General features: G+C 48.0%; 1 protein-coding gene across 3 annotated transcripts in view; it reads right to left on the minus strand.

The window, feature by feature from the left end:
- Nucleotides 1-4,129: 4,129 nt before the first annotated feature.
- Nucleotides 4,130-23,895, minus strand: part of LOC119388282 (proteoglycan 4) — a 287,761-nt gene continuing 267,995 nt past the window's right edge. For 2 of the 3 annotated variants that reach the window (XM_037655967.2, XM_037655963.2), the window contains 2 exons: nucleotides 21,093-21,176; nucleotides 4,130-4,354 (listed from right to left, as the gene is read on the minus strand). In XM_037655967.2, the coding sequence (XP_037511895.1) occupies nucleotides 4,251-4,354; nucleotides 21,093-21,176 (188 nt within the window). In that variant the 3' untranslated portion in view covers nucleotides 4,130-4,250. The remainder of the gene's footprint in view (nucleotides 4,355-21,092; nucleotides 21,177-23,895) is intronic. The other variant, XM_037655964.2, reaches the window with a different exon arrangement.

Consider the following 23,895-nt stretch of genomic DNA (forward strand, 5'->3'; position numbering starts at 1 on the left):
CTCCCTTACCGTCAGCGCTGTGCCTAGCCGCGTCGCGCGCTAATTTCCCCTCCCAACCATCCTACACTGCACGCATGATATTCCGATAGCTAACAACGCTTCGTTCGCTACACTGAAAACAGACAAAATTTATAACCAAGCGCAAAGCTTCATTCTCAACGACGACATGCTTACATGTGACTCGGTGACAAACGTACTTTTTTCTCGTTGCGAGGCAGTTCTTCACACGTAATAATTGTCAGCGTAAAAATTAAAAAATACCGGTAGCGTGTACAGGCTCGTCTGACGTTTTTATGCCCAGATTGCCGACTATCAAAGCAGATGAAAGCAAGAATAGTAGCGACAGCAGTACGATTCGGACACAAGTCTCCAACATGGCGCCGAATCGGTACCTTCGTCAAACCTCCGACAGATGGCAGCAATTTTGCATAAGGTCTATAGAGGAGGCTATGGTCTTGGTCGCTTGCCAAGGCATAGCCTCCTCCAAGCCCGCCTCACCAACTATCGATTTGAAAACAATGCCATAGCGCACCTTGAACCGATGTAGCCAGCCATTTCCGGGGCAGAAGTCGGGAAAGTCCAACAGGAATGCGAAGTCTTTCGCTTTGGCCAGCATCATAGGACCGCTTACCGGAATGTTCCGAGCCCGCGCGTCGACGAACCATTTCAGTGCTCCACGTCCGCGTAGGTGGCCCTCCGCAGACGCTTTTTGTCAGTCGAGTTGGCATCGGCACTAATGATCTCGTCCTTGTTTTTCAGGATCGTCGATATGGTTGACTTGCACACGCCGTACTTTTTAACCAACTCGCAGTTTTTCACACCTTGAGAGAGCTCTGTTAAAATGGCTCGCTTGGTAGGAATGTCCAGCGCTTTTCGCTTCGTGCCACCGTCCGCCATTCTGACCGCACGCTACGCGAATAGCAACAGTGAGCAATACGCGCACGCGCGATAAGACAAGTAAGCACCTTCTCTGGGCTCGTTTCTAACCAAAAAATGCCAGATGCGGCAGCGTCGCGGAGCGGTGAAGACTGGCGAAGGAGCTGCGAGGGAGGGTAGTTCGGGTAGCTTGCTTGGGAGAGTAGCCTGCGCCGGCTGTGCGCGTCAGAAAAATTTAGGGAGTTGCTCGGAGGATTTCACGCGAGACGGACGTGTCGCCCGCGATGCCCCGCTCGCCCGTTCAGGACGCGCTCGTGCCTCTCGCCGTCGACGCTCTGTGACGGCTGCCTCGACCGCCATGCCGTGCGCCTCTCATCGGCGGGGCCTTCGCCGCCTCGTCACCGACGTGCATCGTGCCCCTGGCTGAATCGTGGTCCCGTCCGTGAACTCCTGTGACCGGCTCCCCAATCTTTCCTGTCCTCTTCTCTCTTCGTCGCGCCTGTCGACTTCCGATCACTACCTTTCCTATTTCTTTCTACTTTTCTTTTATTCCCTCCTTCCCCCACCCCTACAGGGCGCTTAGCCGTGTCGCCTATAGGCAGACAGAAATTAGCGCCCTTTTCCTTTTCCCCCCAAGAACCACTAGTAGTAGTGGTTTTTAGAGCCCGTTCACGCTAAGTCAGCATGCACGCGGAACGAATCGCGAATAGTCGAAATCGGTGGGGATGTGGGACAAAGGACGGAGGGGTGCATAACAAAACAACGGTCGGGGAGAGCTACAGCTAGACGGCAGCGGAGGCATGGTCGGCGTTTAACAATAGGAATCTATGGGCACCTTTATCGGTGGTCGAAAGTGGTGTCCCGGGAAGTCGCCGGAGCACCGACTCCGTTCGCTGTAAAGGCCTGAACACACGTACGCGTTGCAGCGTGTCAGCGCGTGACTTTTTGACGCGGCGCCGCGCCCTCTCCCTATGGAGAGAGAGGGCGCGCAGCTTCGCGTAGCCGCGCGTCCACTCTCCTCATATGGAGAGGGCGCGACGCCGCGTCAAAAGGTCACGCGCTGACACGCTGCAACGCGTACATGTGTTCAGGCCTTTACCGATCGGCAGGGCTCAGAGACGTTCGTTGTAAGTGCGATTTTGCGCCATAGAGTTAATGTATATTTCCACGGTCACGCTGGCATCGTTCGTTTTAAGCGAAAGTTCGTTTTAAGCGGGGCCGTTATATGCGGGCTCGACGGTAATGGTGGCAGCGAGGTGTAGTTTGACCCCAGCGATCTTGACGATTTCACACGCGCTCAGCCGCTGTCCCGCAGAGAACTATGGGGCTTCGATGGTTTTGATCACGTGGTACATTTCTCCTCACTGGCACCCTCCAACCTGCTCTTCGGATGTGTGCCGCATTCCACGGGCGGATTGTGTGGCTCTGCATGGTCCTGCTCTCAGTGCTCTCGCCTCTCCTCAGTGCCAGTTCTACCAAAGGAAATCGCCATTATTAAAAAGTCGCCCGCATCTTCCCACGGGAGGAACTCGAGTAAATGCGTCGCAGAGTGGTGGGTGTATCGCGTGAATGTTGCGTAATTGGGTATGGTTTGGGAATGCTTAATTGTTACACGATGCGCACACCAAGTATGACTTGGACGGCTCCCGCGAGCACGAAGTTCCGGGTCCGCAGCTCGCTTCAAACGCTTGCGTTCAGCGTCGTATGCTCGTCTCTTCGCATCCTTGTCTTCTGCGTTGCTTGCTGTTGTTGACGCCGACGACGGTGAGGGTGGGGTAACGTTGCCTTCAACGAGTGGTGGGACGTTCATTGAAGGTACTGTTGCTTCCATTGCAGCTACTCGAGCCAAGCAAAGCGTCAAGCGAAAGCCAAGTAAAGACGCCCTTGACTGAATTCCGAACGCGCGCTCCGCCGCTTATATACACACCGCCCGCGTTCGAGGGAGAGGAGAGAGGGAGGGAGAGGAGAGGCTTGCTGCCGGCACGAGACGAGCCGAGCATGCGCAGTCGGGGTGTGGACGGCGCTGCCGACGCCGCAGGTGCGACTAAGAAATCCTCCGCGTTTAAAACACCAAATGAAATACCCGTGTACATAAACAGTATTCAGAAACTGGACGCCTTGCTTGCCGTCGATGAAAACGAGGCTTCGCTTTCCATCGGTTGCTGCCAGAAAGAGCTGCCACGAGAGCACGGGGATCATTTCAGACTCACTGAAATGCAATCCTGCTTCCATGGCGAGATCTTTGCTGCGAGGTTAAAAGTCTGCAACCACGTCCATCGCGGCAATCACGAAAGTCGCAGCTATGCAGCGGCCATTTGACACGTGGTGAAGTATCATCGCACCTTCTAATTCGCTGACAGCAATGAGATTCGTGACGACATCGCTTCAGCGCCGAATCTGGGGCAAGAGAAATCGAGTAAGAGATATTCGGTCGTTGCTTACAAATACCTCCACTAATAAGTCATCTTTTCACGCCCAACCAAAACTGCACAACTCTTTGTACTCGCAATCAAGCATGACGTACTTTGAAACATCGGGCACCGCGGCCACGCACATCGCAGCTGAGGTTTATCTGCTCGAAGTCGTGGCTAGGCCTAACTACGCTCACGGTGCCCACGTACGAGACGAACCCGAAGTTTGTGGGCAAGAACATCACGTAGGCGACGTAGGGAACATGCGAAGGTGAAGACGCCGCAATGTGCTCCGTCGCAAGCAACGAATCACATCGCCCGCTGGCTCCTCGGAACCGCGGATGGGCTATTTACGCTTCGGCAGCGTACCCCCCGGCCAAGCTCACCGTGCAGCGACCGCTCGGAGCAACGGTGGCAGCGGCTAGCGATTTCGCGCGTCGACGCCCCAAAATGAAGGCCAAGCACGCTGCGCGTCGATTTTTTTGTCGCCGCGGCTAGGCATAACTGATCATTGACAGACCGGACATAGGCGGCCTTTGTTCTTAAACCGGTATAAGTCGATATCCGGCGCGCTGTTCCGGTCCCGAAAGTATACCAAGCGATGTTTGAAGTCTGAACTTATTGAATTTGGAATTTCCGAGGTAGAAAAGTCCGTTGTTAAGGGGTCCTGACCACCTTGCTGGCATCGCGTTTTAGTCAATTATATCCGAATGTCCGTTGTACCAGAATTCGTTGTAAACGAAGCTCAATCATTAGAACAGATAGGGAGGTTGGCATAACGCCGCAAATTGGTCTGTAATATCCGAATGTCTGTTGTAAGCAGATCCGTTGTAACGAGGTTATACACTCTAATCATAGCGAGGCGCTTTACTGACAAAACCATCATATTTTATTTGTTGTTCCTCCTTCTGCATTAACACACAGTAATGGCAGCCAATCACCTGGTTTGCCTCACTTGCAAACTTAAGATGACTGCTGCCAGTCGAGCAGATAATCAGACCAATGGCTCCCTTTAAGGCCAGGTAGCAGCAGAAGTGCCTGAACAATTGCCTCTCTCAGTGTGGGCTCTGCACAGACACAACAGCAAAGGACACATTGTAAAGGTCTGGTAACTGCAGCAGATGACTCGTTGAACCTTCATCTGACTAAGTTGGGTTAAAATTCAATGCAAGCACTCTTCAAAAAGAAAGAACAGTTAGGTAAACTACTACTAAATCTACATTTCTGAACATTTACGGGTCCCTAATTCACTTAAAGTGAAGAGTTGAAGGCAAAAGATATGCAGATTCGGAGACCCTGCACAACTTTTGGTACACTCTGCGAGTACTGAGGCACGCTCCACTGCCTCATGTAGAAAGAAGCCTTTGCTTCTCACCTCAGCCATTGCTGGGCATTTTATGATGTCAAAAAGCAAACAGGCCTCTTTACTTGGGCCAGAGCAGAGCAAAGATACTTTGAAATTGTATCGCGTTACAATACATGATACTACCACAATTATTGTATCCGAAACGCTACTTTCCAATTGTATCTTAAGGTAATTCGATACATTTACAAACTTGTTATTATATACCGATATAATGTAGCAGCGAACACCTATGTACAAAATTGTTTGCTTAAAAATTTCTTAACTGCGACCAACAGTTTCATTTTAATGAACTTTCTGTTAGTGTCTCAAGAGTTTTTGTATTTCTTGCTCAAAATATATGAGATTCATTCCGAAACAACTCAGTGGCATAGTTGCTTAGCGTGAGAGCTCTTAATACATATTTCGTAAGGTAAAGCGCAAGTGACGGGACAAAAAAAAAAGCGAGACAGAGCGCTACTCTGTCGTCTTTAGAATCTTGGTGACTCCTCGATTGAGTAACGGACCTAGCAACTGGGCTGAAAGTTGTGTTTATCTCAGGTGGGCAGCAGCTGATACAAAGGTGATATGCCCGTGCTTTGCAGATAGTCACAGCCAAAGACTAACACGGTCACCAGCTCAGCCAACATTTATTGTTTGACATGGTGGTGTTGCGATTGCAGTATCTTAAAAGGCAGATGTTGAGGGGAAGATCAATCTGCTTTGGAAAAACACCCTTTGCAGCTGTAATGTCAGCGCAAAGTCAATTGTGGTTGCGGTGCGGGCCATCAAATTTTATAACAAAGAAATGAACACCACACACACACTCCTACAATACAGGCGTCATGTCAGGTTAACGTCAATAGTGGTTCCAGTGGAGGTTCCGCTTTTATAGTAGTCTAATAAACATTACATTTGTATTCTTATGACTCAGCAAGCTGCATTCAAGCGCTGCTCGACCCCGAAAGAATACACTAACGAAAGTTATGCATGATACTCACATCATCGCACCGCGAAGTGCACTCCGTTTCGATAATACTGACGTATGTGCTCTAACGTGAGGGCTGATGTTACGTCAGACCATAAGCAGAGTTACCAGTTACGCTTATTATAAGTAGATTTGGGCTTCTTTTTTGGCTGCGTCACTTGGAAATTCTTAGAGTCGCTTGTTGCGTTTTTTTTTTTTGGGCTTACTCCTGCTTTTTCAGGAAATATTGTGATTTCAGTGCCTGACACGTGTATTTGTCGTTAAATACATGGCTTGAGTCAAAATATACGAACCACCCCCCCCCCCCCCTAAGCACTCATCTAGCGCTCCTAGGCCCTTCTTTTCCACCTGGCCACATTTATAAAGGCGCTACAGCATGGAGGAAGAAAAACTCAGGAGATGCCCTGACGCCACTTTCGGTGAAGCCTCGCGAAGCGGGAAGTCGGCCATTTTGACTGGGAAGATTCTTCTCTCTTGTTTACATGTGAACAGTAAAATACAAGGCCCCTCTGTGCCTCCGGCTCGAAAACCATGTGTAATGCGCGGCACGGTGCGGCGCGCGTGTCCAATTTGAAGAACAGGTATGGTTCCAAGGAACTGGATGACATGGATTTTCCAGATGTATTGGAAACCAGTGACAATGACTCTGTGTAGTGTGTGAACCTGAAGTGCAAGGAACAACATTCAGTGTTTTCAGTAGGCTTGTGCGAATAGTAAATTTTAGGTCCGAAGCGAATTCGAAGCGAATAGTGGTTTGGTCGAAGCGAATTTCGAATAGTTTATATCACATATTATAAAGTAAAATGAGCATATTTGTCGTGACCGAACTAACCAGTGCAATAGTTTTAAAGTTGAAACAAGGCATATGCATATGTCATTCTTTTTGGTTCAAAGGGAAGTGGAAGCAACTTTTGAGCAGTAGCAGGATTTTACTTTCGGTAGAATGCAAGTGATAACCTGTAAAATATGTTACGTTTTAAAATTTACTATACTTGGAGCATACAAGCCGATATAACAAGCTTTTAAACTTAAAAAATGATGAATCAATGTGAGGGTAATACCGTAAAAGCTCATTAATTTGAACTCTGTTATTTCGAAATCCCGCATAATTTGAAGGATTTCTTTGGCTCCGTATTTTGCAATGTAAATTTGAGTGGATAATTAGAAGCGGCGGTCAGTACCAGCCCGGTTAATTCGAAACTTTGGGTGCCATGTGCCATTCTCCGATCCCGATTTAGCCGCAAATCCGCAGAAATGATGGCCCTTAGGAGCCACAAGGCAGTGCAATGTAGCGATACTAATGAGTGACAAGTGAAGCATCCCAGCATCGCTGCTGCCAGCGCAAGAAAAAAACTAAACAAAAGGCGCTCTCGTAGTCAGCTGAAATGTGCGCCTGCGGAAAAGACGTGCTTCACTGCAACACAGCGGTGACACGCGGGCAGCATGACGCATGCTTCTCTCAACGTCAGCGCTGCGTGGTTTACCCATTCTTTCTGGGAACAAAGAGGAATTAATAAAAGGCAGTCTGACGAAATTCGCGATGTATGGGAACCTCCGAATGGCGGTTGTTCCGGCAATTTGCGCACTTGCACTGCTGGCGGAGTACTCGCCTGCAACGCCTACTTCGAAAACTTCAATGATCATCTTTTCCACCCAGAACACATCGCGGATTCCGTCACACTGGTCATTATTTAATTCTTTATTTTACCAGAAAAAAAAGGGCAAATGGTTGCATCATGACGCGCTGACGCTGCGAGGAGCAGGTGACATGCTGCCCGCGAGTCACCACTGTGTTGCAGCGAAGCACGCCTTTTCCGCAGGCGCGCATTTCAGCTGACCACGAGACCGTTTTACTTTTTTCGTTTCTTTTTTAACACGAAAGTGTTTTATGCCGGGGTCCACCAAGTACATCCGTCACGGATATGACGTTGATAAAATGGACGCCAACGGGTGAGAAAGAAAAAAACCAAGAAAAGATACCCCGCTGGGAATCGAACCCACGACGTTGCGGCCGCGACGGCAAGCGCCCGACGCACTACCGACTGAGCTAACTCAGAAAATGCTAGACGCGGCGCGAACGCGCCTTATATCTTTCACACATTCTCTTTCGCGGCTGGCGGAGCGGGGCGGTGCCGCCGTCTGTGAGATGTGAAAAGAAGTAATGCTTCACGCTCGACACTTACTAGCGCTTACTCCGAGATTGCACGCGCTATCGGAGGTCATGGTTAAAGCGTCTCGATACCAGAGCGGTAGACTGGCCGCGCTGGCGTCGCCGAGGCACCCTTGACGCAGTTACGTTCTTTGCCTTTGGCTTCGTGTTAGCGTGCGTCGGCTCATCGGAGTAGTGCAGCTCCCACGCGCACCAACGGGATTTCTCCGCCGCCGACTGCTTCAATTGCGAGAGCACCGACTAACAAAACTGCTGCAATATGCGTTGCAGAAAGGACGCGAGTTCGACGGGCGAATGTCGTGCCTTGGTGGAGCGAGAGCAGCGCCTGCGAGACAGAGGCCAGCGGGACGCACGCGTTTGCGGCTCAGGCTACGAACCTCTACCTCCCGTGTTGCTGAAGCGCAGTGTGTGTTATGTATGCATGAGCACAGGCGTCGCCTTCCCATTACTAGAAAGCGCACACCGTGCCGTTTCTCTCCTTAATTGACGACGCTTTGAAGAAGTGCATACCGGGTACCAATGTTGATTATGAGCTTGTTGATATCATCCTTACGCGGGATTCACGATTCGCTGTGTCCAAATATATGTTCACACCTTCAGCTACCGTGCGCAACGGTTTAATCATGATCATGGGCGTTAGTCGTCGCGATATAGACATGCTGTCAACATGGGTGCATCCACGTCAAACGGTGCTATAGCTGCCAAACACGAATAGACATTGTACAAGCTCTCATATATCACTACACAATAAGCAGTACTTCTGTGAAGACACGTGTGACTTTCGTGTTATACCGATTCCTATGACAGAGGGATCAGCCATGCTTTTTTTCTTACGCTGGCAGCAGCGAGGCCCGCCGTTTCCCCGGTTTAGCGGCAAAATTGGGACCAGGTATTGCTGGAACACATAACCCTTGTCGCTGCAAACTAGCAGGAACAACTAACGACCACCTCTGATTACTTCCAGCAATTCAAAGTTCCTTGCATCTCGCTTTTTGTATGTTTTGTTAATTCTAAAGCCCGCTTAATTATATTTTTCACAGTCCCAGTGACTTTGAATTAACGAGGTTTTACTGTATGTTCATTTAAATTTAAGTGGGGCTTCGCGGCAGTGCGGATTTTTCCTGGAAAGGTGTATTCACTGTATAGCACACCTCCACTGCAATGAAACCACCTTTACAGGGGGTTACATGCAGTTTATATATGTCTTCGTTCATTTCGAATACTTCGAAATTTCCTAGAATTTAAATTCGTTTCGAAGCGAATTAGAATACTGTAATATTCGTTCGGATATTCGAAGTGCTCGAATATTCGCACAAGCCTAGTTTTCAGTCATTCAAGCGCCTATTTTTATTATGTGAAATGAATAAACAATACTGAAAAAAGTAATAAAATAAACATTTTCACCTTCCATATGTGCTTGTAGTATTTTTTTCACACTATAAAATAATTTTCAAAAATGAGAACATTTTTTTGAACTTCCGCTTGTTTTGGGCTTATTCATAGGAGTGCCGCCGCTTTTTTGGGCTTCTTTTGTGGTGATTATTCGCTTGTTTAGTCGGCAGCATCTGGCAACACTGACCATAAGTTACCCTCTAAACGCCAGTGTTGTCGACATGCCTAGTAAGCCCAGGATGTGCACACAATACTACACTTACAAAAACATGTCGATCCGCTTCGTAATGCTTGGCTCATGGCCAAAAAATGCAGCACTGAACTACTCGCTGACTGCTTCACGTGGAACCAATTCCCACAAGGCATGGGATCTGCCGAATATTTTTATTCTTTGCATTCGTCGGGTCAATGCTGCCGATATCAGTTTTTAGATGCGAAGTATCTTATGGCGGAGTTCAATCCGGCGGTGGTGGTGGTGGTGATGTGCGGCATGACCACCCTTACTGCGCATGCGCATACCCTCTCCCCTCCCCCTCCCCACTTTCCCTCTCCACTTCCCCACTCCCCTCCCCTTTCCACCCTTCCTCTGAAACGCGGGCTAGACATGCCGAAATTCTCTCCTGCGCAACGCCGCGATGAGCACCAGAGCATGCGCGTCCCCCCCCTCTCTCTCCTCTCCTACGCTGCCCCCCTCTCGCACGCCTGCCGACCGCGTTCCCCGCTCGCCCTGTGAGAATTAACGACCAGGCTAGAGGGAAGACAAGACGCGCGTAGTATTCCTCTTCGCGTTCCACGACGCGAGGTCGGTAGCATGCCCAACGAACGCCAACGGAACGCGATCGTGCAAGTGCTCCGGCTTCGCATCGCCTCATGGTCCCCTTTAGCGGGAAATGGTGTAAATATTCTTTATGCTCTCACATTTAAATTACCAGTGTCTGTTCTCGCCGTTCCTGGGATGATATAAACTGTCAATCACGTGTTGCACATACCCGCTTACCATGGCCAGTGATTACGGGTATGTGCCACACGTGTTTGGAGGAAAGGGTTTGACAACGAACGCGCCAGGATTTTCACATTATTCATGTCATGACAAGACAGTCATATTCGCAGTGATGCTATCGCGGACTTCTGATTTGGAGCAATTTTTGGAGCAGTAAAATTTTCATTTTGGAGCACTTTGGAGCAGCAAAAAGTTCCATCTTGGAGCATGCTAGAGCAGCTAATTTCACATCCTGGAGTACACTGGAGAAGCATGTTGCATTTACATTCAAGCACCTGAATAATTATTATAGGGAATGAATCGAAATATAGAAATATTTCGATTCATTGCAAATCTCATCGAGAAAATCATCTCAGGAGCCCTCCATATTTCACTCGATAATGCAAAAGAACGGCGTCATGCCATTTGTGTTCTCGAATGACCTATTCAGCTATTTTGTTTTTCAAAACTAGCAAATAAACAAAATACTGGATACTGAGAACTGTACTTTATGACATAACACTCTAAATACATCTACGCAATTATCAGCAGATGTGGTAGACAAATGCCGCGACATACAACAGTGCCTCAATGCTAAAGATTCGCACTATCGCCAACGCATTTCCCTAAAGCGACTCAAAGGCAAAGGCTGATTCTCTTTCTCCTCAATCGATTGTATTGCTGGGCGCAACACAGCACCACTTGGCTGGGACACTCCTTTCCCCCTCTCTGAGGCCCTGTCTGTGCCGTAGCAAGAGCATTCTCGCTTCCAGACTATCGCTGGGTTGCCTGGAAGGTGGGTCTGCGAAAGTGCATTCAATGGGGGACTACACATGATTTAACACACTTGGTTTTCCTTTTACAGCAAAGCAGTATACGGCTAGGACATTCCCCAGTGCTCTCTATAGAGAGCTATAGAGAGCAGTGCAAAAAAATAATGCGTATTTGAGCGTTAACAGCCCGGCCGTTTACAACCTGGCCTTACATACCAAACTAATGCCCACCATGTCATATATGTGTCGGGCGCCAAAGGGCTTCGCTGCTCGTCCAGCTTACAGAATGGAATGGGTTTTTTAACAGTGAAGCTGTTTAAGCTATTGGCAACTTGTGCTCCGTCGTGCAAAACTCCTCAGGGGAGTATGCGCGACAGGAACTGGGGCAAGCCCCACTACCGAGTACAGCAGGTACAAGCGTTAAACGAAAACTATGTTCGGCGAAGTGGAGAAAGAGAGAAGGAATGATGGCAATAGAAAGAAATACAGGGAATAAAGACATAGAAAGATAAAATGGCAGAAAAAGACAGAAAGAGAAGAAAACGACAAATAGAAAAAACAGAGAGCAAGGCTGAATGAAAAAAAAGACAAATAGAGAGAAAGAAGCAGAAAGAAAGAAAGAAGCAATAAAGAGAGAGAGAGAGGGAAAGGCAAGAGATAGAAAGAAACCGATAAAAAAGAGATGAGAGCTAGAGAAAGAAATAGAAGAAAGAAAAACAAGGATGGGCTCCACTCTTCCTTCAGGCTTGGCACCACTATAGTGCGAAGCTGCCATAGATATTCTTTCTTTTTATTGTGATAGCAATTATATGCACACTCTCGACGGGTTTGCCACTTTCAGTATAAAGTCCAAATTGATAACATCACCCCCCCCCCCCCTTGCACACTATCTCCCCGTGCATCGTACGTTCTACATGCGAGTAAAAGCTGGCGACGAACGCGGCTGAAGCGGAGATGGAACAATTGCCGGCCGTCTCCATCGCACGGAGGGCGCACGCGATAACGTCACCCTGCGCGCGAGGCCTGCCGTCGATTGCTCATCAAGCAGAGAGGAAACGCTCCGCCCGTCTTTCGTAAGAACCATGAAGTGACGGCAGTGGAGGGGGGAGGGGTTGCCTTGTCGCTCGAAAGGCGCGGTTGCTATCTCAACAGGTATCAGGAGACGAGTCGTAAACTTGCTGTGCTCGCAATGCTTACTTCACGTATTGTGAACTGAAAGCACGACAACCACTTTGGTCTCTGAAGCGGCCGCATTCTCTTAAATCTGCATTCTGTTGAGTTACGCGAGATTGGATCCAAGAGTTAGCTGCTAGTCTTACTATGTATTAACAATACAATTTATTGCTATCGCATTCGCTGCTTTGCCTTTAAGGAAACTGAGTTTTGTTAACCATCAGCTACTGACCCTGGAGAGCGAGAGGCGGACGTATAACATAGCATAGCCGCTTCACAGTGGGCCTTTCGATGCCAGGGCCATCAGCGACGGGCCCGCTACTGGCAGCTGCGCAAATTGAAACAAACTTGTGGCTGCTCCAACCAGGAGGCATTCTTTTATTATTGAGATGACATTTGAAAAAAAGAACAAACAAAATATTCGAACTGGGGTCCTAATTAACACTCACAAGCTCAAAAGAGCAGGGCCTTTCAGGGGGCATTACCGCAAGAGCGATTACCAACCCGGATGTGCTGGTGGAAGAAAATTACGAAAGGCTTCTCTGGATGAAGATCTATGGATAAAGTATATTTGATGAAAAGTGACAACGTGTTCCCACTGTTCAACATGCTCTTCCATGGACGTGAAGCACGGAAAATTCGACATTGCTCTAGTTTTGCCTGATTTCATTCCACGATGTCCAGAAACAGAAGTGACAGACATTCTAGCGGCACGCATGTGGTTACTACTGAACATTGCTTCAATTACGTGCCGTGCGACTCCTGAAACGAGCTATCAGCGGCGTTTCTGGAACAGACGATGTCCACCGATGAATCGCCACCTCACTTTCACGCTACCGATTGGCCTAGGCATCACGAGCTTCTGCGAAGGATACATCTTGCCGTCGAGCCCACTTGCACAACGGAAGCTGCATCAGCACCGATCATTGCGTCATGGATCGAGACGCAAGCGCTGTTTATTCAGCGGATTGTTGGTCCGTGGTTACGACTTTGGTGGCCCCAAGCTCAAGCTGCACATGTTTTGACGTGCCGGCAGTGCGATTGCCGGTGATAGGCACCCCCAAACCGAGACTCTGGCACAGTTTGGCGCAACTTACACTGATTTTATCAGGATGGCGCAGTAAATTGAATTTGGCGCACTTTAGCGTAGTTGGCACAGGAGTGGAGTCACTGTATTCGTCAAACCCTGGCCGAACCATATAGAGCGTTTTGGCCGGCGTTTTCTGACGTTGCGTCCCTCGGCGTCGTCGCATCAACGCCGTCAGAGAGGGCGGCAAACCATATGAGGAGCGTTAACTCAGCGTCGCACAGTGTGACCAGAGGGAATGAACCTGACACCTCGTAAAGCAGTGTACAGTTTCCGTCAATGGACCAACAAGATATATTCCTGATTATAGCTTTTATGTCTCATTTGCAGTTCTGTGGTGCAAAAAACGAGTCACAGTGCCGCCGAAAAGTTTTTTTTTTTATTTGACTTATAGCGCCAGCTATTGGCATTAAGAAGAACCACAAACTCGTAATATATGGCCTCTGAGCTTGAAGCTGCCGCACATCTTTGAGGCCACGTATTCGGCCAATACACTCATCCCTGCTAAGCCTACCGACGAACTTGAGTACGGCTCTCGGAAAGAGTTCAAAGATATCACGAGCGCTTTGCTGTCGAAGCTTCTAGGAAACAAACTAAGTCAAATACAAGCATCAATTGAGAACTTAAGGGCCACACAGCGCACGACGACGACTTATTAGATTCGAGGCGGGCGGCAGCCATTTTGGCAGCAGCGACGACGCCGTAACGTAGCGGAAGTCGCTGCCAGCCGCACGCTGATTGGTTCTGCGTCCATCGAACTGCTTCCGGCGTCGATGCTGCCGCCTGTGATGTCTGGACCGTCCAGATCACGACCTCCTCTATGAATTAGCGACCTGCCCGTGCTGCGGCGCTCCTGCGCGTTAAGTTTGTTTTTGCTTGTTTATTTTTTTTAGTTCTCCGAGCTGCCACCGCAAACCGTGGCGCTACACAACTTACCCTCATCTAGAGTTACTGTATATGTAACTCTACTCTACCCTCATCTCGCAGGCAGACGCAGGCATCGCACGTGTAGTTTTTATGCCGTTGTGGTGTGTCGTATCCTACGGTCTTTGATTCTTGTTTTTCTTTTCATTGCCTTGAAGTGTGACAGCACTGGTTGCAACAGTAAACTATTTAGCTAAGGTTTACTGTTGCGTTCCGTTCTGTAAATCGAGTGGACGGACATCAACTGGCATCTCATTTCACGAGTTTCCTGTCACCGATGTGCGCCTACTTTGGCTGAAAAAGATTTTTCGCCAAAGTGAAGGTAAGCCGTAGTAAAATAAGCTTCGAGTACAGTTGAGGGAAAGTAGAGTACACACTAACGAAAGCCAACGATTATAGTTTGTATGGCGTTGATGTAACAATGTCAAAGAGTGACTGGTTCGGTAAAGAGGATGCGTTGCTCACAGTACTGCGATGTGAGCATGCTTCCTCCTAACTACGCGGATTTTGAGGAACATGAAATACCTTCAACCCAAAAACACCAATAGGAATTCTGTAGCTGCTGAATTGAAGACAGCCTGCTTGCAAACGCTGCAAATGTTGTGTTAATGCTACTTTCAGATTAGCTCCACTTTTGAGAAATCCACACGCGAGACTATGTAGGTTGAGATTATCCAATTAGAGTGTCTTCGACTGTCATACCCCAGCATAGCTTTTGTTGGCTTTGTCAGCCTCCTTGAATTTGCTGCCTCACGAGCGGCAGCTTTGCTCATCAGACGACCACAGCCACTGCAGAAGTTCACGTGTGCTGTGCTCCCATCTGTCATCAAGAACCCCCTGTTCAAGTGTGAAAGGAATGACAGTGTAGCACATACAACTGCACTCGTTAAGTTGATTCTCGTGAAGTTCCTGCGACCCTTTCTGGCAAAATTTTTCAGCAACATGACTCAGACACCTGCCAAAAGGAAGTTGCTGCACAGCAAGCCACAGTCGCGAAAGGTGCTCAAGGTTTGAGCTTGGCAAACAAATAAAAAAAATTAATGCTATACGAAGTGAGGCTCGCCAATGGATGCTCTCAGTTTGAACAGCGCTCCTGTTGCAAAGGCGGCCGAAGCAGCGAAGGAAACTAGCGTGCTTCAAGTGTCGAGCTGTGACAGTTGATAGTTCGCGCTCATCTTCTGTTTGTTCGTTTAGCGGCGTCCCTGAGCTCGAGTTACATTCGTACGCGCCGTAACATGAGCGCGGACATCACGGTGAAAGCTTGAAACATTACTCTTCCCCTCACCACGAGAAAACCGCGCGAGCAGACAGCGGAAGGGCAAGGTTCTCCCACGCGCAAATATAAGAAGAAGCGAGCGAGCTCGCCGACGACTTTTAAATGCGCCCGTCGGGCTCCTAACGCCATCTCGCTGGTAATGAAGAAACGCCTATTATCGCCTGCCGTCTCTGAGTCCGTCCAGCGCTAAAGGATGTGTATATAATGCTCGCCGTTAGCTACGTTGAGGATCTGCGTTTCGTGGCGTAAGGGATAGCGCCACTCGCTGCGGAGCAAGAGGTGCCTGGTTCGATTCCGCGCCTCGGAAGCATTTTTCTGAATTATTTTTCTTTGGGGCTTTTATATATATATACATACTTATACATATACGGTGCATGACGGCGGCGACGGCGACGGCGACGGCAAAATCCAGCCGAGACTGTCCATATAATTGCTATCGCAATAAAAATGAACTGGCATTTCACAATGCATGAAGTGTGTTCCTTCTGCATGAGCATTTTCCTTAGTGTGACGTGGATAAGTTTTTCAAATAATGAGCTTTAGCGTTTATTTAGTGGGTTATTAGGGACAGAGCAGTTGAGAGGCCCTACTAAGGGAAGTGCAGCAAAATATGTTTGCAGAAAGACCCAGGTTAACTGCAGTCACCTAAGACGCCTTTGCATTTTGCTCTTGCAAGTAACACAAGTGTGCTGGTTTCATTGGGACATGATGAAGTGCTAGTGCTCGTAACAGACCAAATGCATGGTAAGTGAAGCAGCTTGGTCCGCGTAATGCATAAAAAGGTGTGTTAAGTACGGCCGTGGTTAAACGTAGCTTACGCTACTTTATATAAACATATGCCTGGAGCTAATCGTACTTCATGTAATTCGTGATCTCGTACTGATACGTGCGCTAAAACGCTTCAACTGTGAAACCGAGACTTAGATTATTGAATGTGCTACAAGAAACGAAAATGTGAGCATTGCAGTTTAGGCACTCCTCTGTGTGCAAATGGGCGGAATAAACCGCACGGCTACAAGTAGTTGGAGATTTCTACTTCTGTGATTACGGATGACAGACTTCTGGGCCATGGAGATGTTGAAATTTCATGTCTCAAGTACCAAGTGCCATCGGAGTTTTCATTTAAAGGACGACACCCTGTGAGAATCGCTTGTCGCGCACCGCAGGACTCCCATTGCCATTCCCATTACATTACCGACTTTATTAACGAAGGTGTCGCATTGAAGGACGCGTGGATGTACACCACACAGCGGCAGCAGAAAATTCTTTACAGCGCACACACACAGCAGCCGTGTTGAGTAACTGCTGGGACCGCTGCACTGAGCCGAGGCATGCCGTCAATGCCCCGACTTCACGTTCTCGGCCGCGTCTTTACGCACTAATAAAACATACAACTCTGCTTAAGATCCTTACGCAAGTTCCTAAATAAAGAAAACAAAATACCTGCCGCTGCACACTCGTAACGCGGTAGCTTCCGAGGGAGCTGCACCCTTTCCAAGTTGTCGCGTCCGCTGCTATGGGGGTAAGTTGAGGCGGCCTCTCGTGACGATTTTGGTAACTAGACGAGCACGTGACCTCCAAAAGTTGGAGTCACGCGCAGCCGTAGAGAGAGCCGGTATGAGCAGGTCGCTAATTTTATACAGGAGGTCGTGGTCCAGATATGGTGGCTATAGTATGGTGGCTAGCCACCATAGCTATAGTCCAGAGGTGGTCGTTTCGGCCACCGTCACCGGTAGCGTCGACGTCGAGGGACGCCGGCGTACGAAACGCCGGGAAAACGCCGGCAAAAACGCTCTATATGGTTCGGCCTTTACGGTCCTCCCATGCCAATTTTGGTCTACACCAGGCTAAGAAGGTGACCATGAGAGCACCCAGACGTAGGTGGCTGGCTGGCTGGCCCGACGGACGGACGGGCGGGCGGGCAGGCGGGCGGACGGACGGACGGACGGAAACGCTCAAAGTGCCTTGGGGTCGCTATGAAATGTTTCGTATCTAAAAAATGAGGGAAGTTTGCAGTCGATGCTCTCTTGCCTTGCCCTGTGCATTGGAGCTGTGGGTCGCCGCTCACTGTACGTCAGTCTATATAATGTGATCCGATGTCACTAAATTTTTCATTATACTTCCTACACAGTGATGTCGGTGTCAGTCGCACTGGCGATGGGTCTCGATCATTAGAATGAGCATTTTGGCATACTTTGGAAGCAAATTAAAATATATTCTAAACGTTGGCTGTGTCCAACACTTCGTGCTGAGTGTCCTAGCGTACAGAGGAAGCCTACAGCAGGCATTTTATAGCCTCAAAACTTGGTGACACTGCCCCTCTAAGAGATCGGAGGGCGGTTGAGTGGACCACGGAACGGACAGGGGTAGCAACTAGTTCACGTCAAGAGAAAAAAAAACTAGTTCACGTCAAAAGAGAAGAAATATTAGAGTATTCAAATTCGCTTCGCAACGAATTTGATTATTCTAAATTTTGAAGTATTTGAAATGAACAAATAGACATACATAAACCGCATGTAACCCCCTAGGTGAAATGCCGGCGCCGCTGTTGGCGTGACGTGCTTGGCAGGATCACATGGTCTCAGCAGCTACGCTGGCTGCTTGTGGAGCGCTGCCGCGTGCTTTGAAAACAAGATTAAAGTTCTACCTGCTCTGCGGTCTGTTCAAATGCGGAGGTTTTCTCGCATTTTGAACACAATTGAACTCATTGTAATAGGAGTAGCTGCCTCCAAAGGCAACGAGCATGCTGCTGTACTGCTCGGTGCTGAAGTGTCGCACTTGCGCAACGGAGCTCCGTGTCAGCCCGCCCGCACTGGTACCCGCGGGACATGAAACTGCGTGAAGCGTGGGTTGTGAAGCTAAGAACCGGCAAGCAGCCATTGACTACGAGTCATGCGTGCAACAAGCACTTCCGCGACAAAGAGTTTCGCTACAGTGTCAGGGCTGCGATGTTCGGTGAGTAGCAGAAAGCACGCACTGACACGATCGTTCGCGCCCGCTTCCCGACAGCTAATGGTGCTTATCTCCCGCAGGATGGAAAAGGCGCTACCATTTAACAGGTGCGATACCATCTCAGAACCTTCCCGTGCGACCTGTTGATCGTCAACCCCTTGCTCAGTGTCCACAAAATCGGCTTAGATTAAGTCATTGTTTAAGTACACTGGATTAAAACACTCACCGAGTCCCTTTTGCATTTCCCTAAGATGACTGGAATGCCAAAGCCATCTTCTTATTCTTCTTTTTGCCAGTCGATGTATTGATTCTCTCCCGCTCCCTCCAAAAGCTTTCTGCACCTAACGCGGTATCGCACTGCCTCCGTAACCGGCCCACCAATCACGGGTGACCATGTCGTGTGAATACGTCATCATGTGATTTCACATTATGTGGCATTGTGGTGATGTCATAACGACGTCACAAATTTTCATGATCTATAAGGTCATATGGGGACGTCACCACGTGATGATCTTTTGCATCACGCGTGCTGACACCGCCAACGTGCGACGCGAATACACCTATCCAGGGGAAATCCCACAAAGCCCCACGTCAAGGTTAAATGAACATATTACCCTCACAATCATTTCATAAGTTTAAAAGCTCGTTATATGCTCTAAGTATAGTAAATTTTAAAATGTAATGCATTTTACAGGTTATCTCTTGCATTCTACCGAAAGTGAAATCCTGCTACTATTCAAAGTTGATTCAAAGTTCGTGTTTTGTGTATCTGTCTTAACCTGGTGTGTGCTGCCATTTATCATGAATATGACCAACCAACTAGCCCACAAGTACATTTTAATTCAAAGTTGCTTCCACTTCCCTTTGAACCATAAAGAATGGCACTCGCACATGCCTTGTTTCAATTTAAAATAATTATTGTGCAGGTTAGTTGGGTCATGACAAGTATGTTCATTTTTCTTTATAATATGTGATATATACTATTCAAATTCGATTCGAAATTATTCAACCAAACCACAATTCGCTTCGAATGCGCTTCGAACCTCAGATACAACTCAAGAAAAAAGCAGCTTTTCGGCGTCGAAGGAGTCCCCTCCAGCCAATGGTGTCGCTGTGTCAACATACCGTTGTGGCGAACAGCCTTCGTGCCGTGCTCACAAAGGAATCAAAAAGCATGTTCTTCCACGCTGATGGACCTCAACCAAAATGGCCACCTCCACTGTTCCATCCATCGGCGTCTTCAGTGAGACTGCGCTCTTGCAAGCTGACTTTAAACCATAAACTCTTTCACGTATCCTATTCTAACGGGGAACTAAAAGAAATTGAATTAAAATTTTATCTTCGCTCAAAATAAAGGCTTCCAGAAGAACTACTTCACGGCGTGGACGCACTTATAGAAGGTCAAAGCGCTGCTTGCAGGCGCAAAGGGTTGGCCGCAGCGAAGGGGGTCCGATGGTGTAAAGCTGTTTTATTTCTTGAGTTGTATCCAAGTATAGTAATAACATAATATTTGAGGTTTTACATGCCACAACCACGATATGATTATGAAGCATGCCGCAGTGGAGGGCTCAGAAATTTTGACCATCTGGTGTTCTCTAACGTACACTGGCATCGCACAGTACGTGGGCTTCTAGCATTTCACCTCCATTGAAATGTGACCACCACAGCCGGGATCGAACCTTGGGGTCAGCAACCGAGCACCACTACTCCACTGCGGCGGAATGGACAGCATGTGTGGTAGGACAGACCACATGTGGTGGACAGTGGGAAAACAATGGAATGGTTACCAAGGGATCTGAAACGCCGTCAAGGAAGGCAGCGAGTTAGATGGAGTGACAAAATAAAGAGGTGCGCGGGGATAAAATGAAATCGGCTTGCACAGGATAGGGTAAACGAGGTCAGGCCTTCGTCCTGCAGTGGACCTGAACAGGCTGAGCTCAGCTCGGGGAGGATTAAGTTATGCAGAAAGAGGGACACAAATTGAGGTGATAATTGTCGGTGTCAGGCACACAATTAACTAAGATTGAATAACCAACTTTTTAGAGACTGCAGTAAGTGGACATATTTGTATTGAACAGTTAGAGGCAGGTGCATTTCTGCAGAGTTCCACTTGGCAGAATTCTTTCAGCATGTCCATATACAAGACATTTGACATTAAAGTGCAATTGAGCTTTGCATGATTATGCATGCAAGTGAGGAACGGTGCAAACTTCCTCGCTGATGTGACACACAGTCATTCCTTGATATTGTGATAATAATAATTGTTGGGGTTTACGTCCCAAAACCACGATATGATAATGAGGGACGCCGTAGTGGAAGACTCCGGAAATTTGGACCATCTGGTGTTCTTTTGCGTGCACCTAAGTATAGACACATGGGCCTTTAGCATCTTGATATCGCGAACCAGTGTAAAAGGGTTATCATCTTTGTTATGTCTTTCACCCACTGTCAGATTAAATGCTGCACGCAACTGCCACAGCACATCAGGGATGAGCTTTGTACCATTCCTGACTTGCATGATTACACGCGTGTGTAATCATGCCAATCGCAATTAAACTTTGCAGCCAGATATCTCAAAACACGGACATGCTCGCATTATGTGTCCCATGAAAGGTTTTATACCTTACTAGACCAGCTCAGCAACAATGACAATGGGAAATCATGGTGAAAGTATGTATTTATGGTCACACGCTAAGGTGCAGCGAAAGATGAAAGGCTGAAATGTGCAGCATGTTGTTCTGAGCCTCACCTTGATGGCAGAGTGAGCTTGCTATCTCACAAAGCATGGTGTCGAGCTTGACAGCCGCTTTCTCATAATGCTTCCACAATGACCCTGCAAAACCAGTACAGTGAAATCTCGGTATAAAGAACTTCAGGGGACCGCGGAAAAATATTCATTACTCTAAAAGGTCGTTATAGTGAAAGCCAAAAATTTAGCATAACAATAGAATTTCAGTAACGCCAACGTCCTACCTTTGCAACGGTACGTCCTTGAACTCGTTTCTCACAACAAGGCACATTTATTTGAAATAGTCCGTGATCGTTTTTTGACGGGTGCAGCACAAACTCTGCGTCACGAATGATTCTAGACCGTCCGCATTTTTATGCGCCGCTTCGGTAGCTGTTCCGCTTTTTTCTATGAATATGCGGAGTTTCCTCAAGTAGTCCAACGCATCTGTGGCCGACACGGACTCGTCGCGATCTTTGGGTGCTACCGTGACATCGTCGTCCATGTCATCGCTGCAATCCTTTAAGGCCCAACTGCATGCACGCGAGTTTTGAGCGACGGCCGACAGGATTTGTTGTCGCGGAGGGCCATCCATCGCTGTCGTTTGTCGCGTCGCAGGTTTCTGGAAAGCAAGAAAACATCGCTTGTCGCCCGGCCATATTTTGTCGTTGATTTTGATCGACGGTTCGTTTTGATGTTTCGATGGTAGCTTGCTGCATTGGTGGTAGCTTGCTGCAATGTCAACATCGTCATTGTGTGAGGTAGCCCTTCTCCCCGCAAAGCAACGATGTGAGGCGCTGCGGCTTTTCTTAAACGTTCTATGACAGCAAGAGGAAACGTTGTTGAGATGCGCCTTGTGGACTAACCCCAACATAACGCAGTTTGCAAAGTGCAACATAGCGTAGGCAGCGTACGCTTCCGGGTGTCCCATGGGATCACAGCAGATACTACTGTCGCGGTTAAACATAAGATTGCGAGAAAAGAAAGTCACGAAACGCTTTTATGGCATCCTTATCTCAAACAAGACAATAATAACTTTGGCATGTTGTCATTCATCTACTCTGTATTTCTTTTTCGTTATTTGCCTGCGTGCACGCAATAGTTTTCAATCGAGCAACCGTGACACTTTGTCACGAACATGTGGGTGCTACCCTCGCGACAACGCGACGGAGCCCGTTTGTCGCAGTCGCCTTCGCTCGAAAGTCGCGTGCAATGCATGCGGTTGGGCCTTTACAAAACCTGATGCGCTGTCGCCTCCACAACGGAGGGGAAAAAAAAAAGTTCTCCGCCCGCGTCTTTCTCCTCCCGCACCATCTCAGGTTTTTGCGGGAGGGTGTCCGCTCTTCGCGCTGCGTCGTCTGCTACCTTACAGCTCCGACTGCCATGACCGATACACTGAAATCTAAGAATCCTCGCATTTCGGGATATAAGTTCGTAGTAGTGAGGTGTTGTTAAGATTACACGGGAATTAAATAACGATCGTTATTCTGAAATGTTCGTTATTCTGAAGTTCGTAGTAGTGAAATATTTTTACATTGAAACTATAAGCAGTCGGCACGGGATTTCTTAAAAGTTCGTTAATTTGAAAAGTTCGTTAATGCGGTGTTCGTTGTAACAAGGTTTGACTGTAGTGCCATTAGCATTAGCATATGCTTCCAGTTGGTCACCTTGTGTACACATTTCATTTACTGTGCTTTAAGGGTTAAAGGCATTACAAAATGGAGAAATACTCCTGCATTATTTTCTGCTGTATAAAGGTACGGCCTCACTAGCGTCAAAAATGCCTGCGTCATGCCACACACGACACCGCAACAGGATGCGCGTGTCAAAAGCAGCAGCAATCGCAAGTTTCGTGGTGTGCAGCATGAAATGGTAGAGACCCAATCCTGCGGCGAATTCCGCATTTCATGAATCGAATGACCAATCAGGAGCGATGAGGGTGGCGTCATGGAGCCATCGTGATCGGGCTGCCCCCGCTCCACGCTGAGCTCCAACAGCACAACAAAAGCGCGGCTGACAAACAGAAAACAATGCGTGCTCACAGTGCTCTCATGCATTATGAGAGTGCGTGAGATCACGCTGCCGCACAGTGATGTGCTTGCCAAGGTGGCCTTCAGGAGAAGGCACTGACGTGCAGCAACTTGCTGGGTACCTTAAGACACATCCTAAAATTTTCCTGGTGCATCTTATAAATGCGAAAATCGTGTACGACCAACTATCCATATTTTATTCTCAAGTATGATAAACTAGGCACAACAGCATTTGTTAAAAGAAATTTAATCTTGTTACAATGGCACGTTTAAGCAGTATGGCTTGCCATGGAGGTCATGGCCGCCACTAAGGCCACCATCATCACATGCACTATATTGCTGTTCTAATTGTTAGTTCATAAAGCATTAAACACACAGAATTAATGCAATGAGTATGAAGAGGGAACCACAATGTTTCATTGTTACGTTGTAGCACCCACAATCTACCACTAAGACGAAAGCACCACTTCATTATCATCATCATCATATTTCTGTGTGAGAAGTCTCAGCCTCTGTGCTCCAGCAGTAGTTGCAGCTTCTGGCTCCAAATTGCCATGTATCTCTTGTGTGCTGCACGCATCAACTCGTGTGTAATGCGATCATAATTTGTGGGTTCCTGCACAACACATAATGCCGTAGAGGCAACACCAACGATGTGCTTCGAGGTGCTTACAACGCCGCGGAGAGTTACTCAGAGGCCAGCAATAGCAACCCAGCGATGCTACCAGCCAAAGCAGAAAACTTGTGGCAATACGCCGGAGGATGTGGCAGGAGCGGCACCACGATTTTTGTGT

The sequence above is a fragment of the Rhipicephalus sanguineus genome, chromosome 3 (genome assembly GCF_013339695.2).
Source record: "Rhipicephalus sanguineus isolate Rsan-2018 chromosome 3, BIME_Rsan_1.4, whole genome shotgun sequence".
Taxonomy (NCBI): Eukaryota; Metazoa; Arthropoda; class Arachnida; order Ixodida; family Ixodidae; genus Rhipicephalus; species Rhipicephalus sanguineus.